Source organism: Equus caballus, chromosome 12, assembly GCF_041296265.1.
Source record: "Equus caballus isolate H_3958 breed thoroughbred chromosome 12, TB-T2T, whole genome shotgun sequence".
Taxonomy (NCBI): Eukaryota; Metazoa; Chordata; class Mammalia; order Perissodactyla; family Equidae; genus Equus; species Equus caballus.
The window spans coordinates 29,658,322-29,661,132 of record NC_091695.1 but is presented as its reverse complement, the minus strand read 5'-3'; the positions used below and the strand labels follow the sequence as shown (position 1 = coordinate 29,661,132).

Sequence of the window (2,811 nt, the reverse complement as noted above, 5' to 3'; positions counted from 1 at the left end):
GACATATGCACATATGTACATACTTCCTAGGAGTGAAATAGATTATTCTGAGGACGGAGATGTATCCTCAGAAAAATCAATACGTACAACTGAATGAACTATATATATGTATCCATTCTAAGATAGGTGATTAGATAGATATACATAGATATAGGTATAGATATGGATATGGATATAGATCATGGCGTTAGCAGATATAATCAGACAGCAAAGTGATTCTCCCGATTTGCACACCCACCAGCAGGCTATGAGAGGTTCCAGTTGTTCCACGTCTTCACCATCACGGGATATTTTTCATCTTTTTCAGTTTAGCCATTTTGGTATGTAGGTGGTAGTTCCTTGCTGTAATTTCAATTTACATTTCCCTGATAATTCATGAAGTTGAATTGCAATTTGAATATCCTCCTTGGTAAAGTTTTGGTTAGTGTCTTTGCCGTTTTCTCTTTCAACATCTATCTTTCTTTACTGATTTGTAAAATATTCTTTACATATTTTGGACCTGAAGCTTTTCTTAGTATACATATTGTAAATATCCTCCCATTTGCAGGTTGTCTGTTAATTCGCATAATGGTGTCTTTTGTGAAGAAACATTCTTCATATCAAATTCATGCTTATTTTTTAATAACTGTCATATTTTGTATTAAAAGTACAATTGAATAGCTTCACGGATCTGTCACCTGTGTTTCAGTGGCCACAGTGATAGAACCTACCTGTTTGGATGACTGAGTCAAAAACCTGGGTCCTCTTCCACTGGTGGCACAGAATTGCAGGCACGGCCACATACATAAAAGATGAACTTCCTCCCCAGGAAAGCATCAGACACAAGTGACAGAAAGACAACAGTAGATTTCATAAAACTTTCTTTAACTGCACTTTTATTTCTTCCAGAGATATACTTCAAAAAGGATCTGGGACCCAATGGAGCAGGGAAATTATACCACAGTGAAAGAATTTATTTTCCTGGGAATTACCCAGTCTCGAGAACTGAGCTGGGTCTTATTTGTCTTCCTGTTTTTGGTGTACATGACAACTCTGATGGGAAACCTCCTCATCATGGTTACAGTTACCTGCGAAGCTCACCTTCACACTCCCATGTACTTCCTGCTCCGCAATCTATCTGTTCTTGACATCTGCTTTTCCTCCATCACAGCGCCTAAGGTCCTAGCTGATCTTCTGTCAGAGAGAAAAACCATCTCCTTCAGTGGCTGTGTCACTCAAATGTTCTTCTTCCACCTTCTGGGAGGTGCGGATGTTTTTTCTCTCTCTGTGATGGCATTTGATCGCTACATAGCCATCTCAAAACCCCTCCATTATACGACCATCATGAACAGGGGACGATGCACTAGCCTGGTTGTGGCCTCCTGGGTGGGGGGCTTTGTCCACTCCATCGTGCAAATTTCCCTATTGCTGCCCCTCCCCTTCTGTGGACCCAATGTTCTTGCCACTTTCTACTGTGATGTCCCCCAGGTGCTCAAACTCGCCTGCACTGACACCTTCACTCTGGAGCTCCTGATGATCTCTAATAATGGATTGGTCAGTTGGTTTATATTCTTCTTTCTCCTCATATCCTACACAGTCATCCTGAGGATGCTGAGATCTCATACTGGAGAGGGCAGGAGGAAAGCCATCTCCACCTGCACCTCACACATCACTGTGGTGACCCTGCACTTTGTGCCCTGCATCTATGTCTATGCCCGGCCCTTCACTGCCCTCCCCACAGATACTGCCATTTCTGTCACCTTCACTGTCATCTCTCCTTTGCTCAATCCTATGATCTACACCCTGAGAAATCAGGAAATGAAGTCAGCCATGAGGAAACTAAAGAAACGACTATGGCATTCAGAAAAGATTTAAATTCTATGAGGATGTGCTAACACTGAAATTTAAAGATAGATATTAAATTTCACTTCCTCAAAATGTCCAGAGATCACCTTAATGCCAAGAAGAAAGGGGCATCTATGGATACCATGGTTCCTAAAAGAGGCTGGTCCTATAGTACGTACTGGGGACCCATGGGTGATACCGCTTTAAGGTGAGACCCATTATGTCTTCCACTACTCGCTTTCAATTATTCATTCCACATATATTTACAGAGTATGTATTATGTGCTTGGCAGAGGTGGGATTCAGACTGCTGCAGAAAGATTAAAGATAGTCACTGTCCTACAGGCACACTCCAAGATGCTATAAGAGGATATGGACAAAGTGCAGTGGAAATATTGTAGGCACTTTACTTGAGAGCTTCAAAGGACATTCGACAGTGAGGAGACCTTTTCAAGGGGAAAAAGATAGAAAGGGACAGTCTAGGCAAAGAAGTCAGTATTTGTGGAGGGAAAGACTGATGTAAGAGTGTGCCACGTTCATGCAACAGTGAGCTCGTTTTAGCCACGAAGTAGTACACTCCTGGAGTCAATACCAGTATTTGACGTTTGGAAGGAAAAACTCCGTCTGTGGTCTCCTGAGCAATGCAAATCTGTGATTTCTACTAGGGACAGAGGATCCCCAAATCACTCCAAGGCCATGGTTTCCTCCTGGCAGAAGGAGGTAATGCTGTAATTGGGAGTATTCAGGAAAAATTAACACTGATGAGTAGAGGCTTTGGACAGCTCACCTGGATTCATGAAAGGCTTAAGCAAACACAGATGCTAAGCACTCCCATGGGAAGCAACTGACTCCCCATTAGAGAGCAGAATTATCCCAATCACAGACTGGATAGGCCCAAATGTCTCATTGTTTCTGTTTTTTTGTTTCTTGGGAGTTTTTTTTCCAGGTTTGTTGAGATATAATTGACATGTAACATCAGGTAAGTTTA

General features: G+C 42.1%; 1 protein-coding gene across 1 annotated transcript; it reads left to right on the top strand.

The window, feature by feature from the left end:
• The first annotated feature begins 918 nt into the window (after positions 1-918).
• LOC138916832 (olfactory receptor 4D9-like) lies at positions 919-1,854 on the top strand. Its single transcript, XM_070230442.1, has one exon. The coding sequence runs from the start codon at positions 919-921 to the stop codon at positions 1,852-1,854; it is 936 nt and encodes a 311-aa protein (XP_070086543.1).
• Positions 1,855-2,811: the final 957 nt, after the last annotated feature.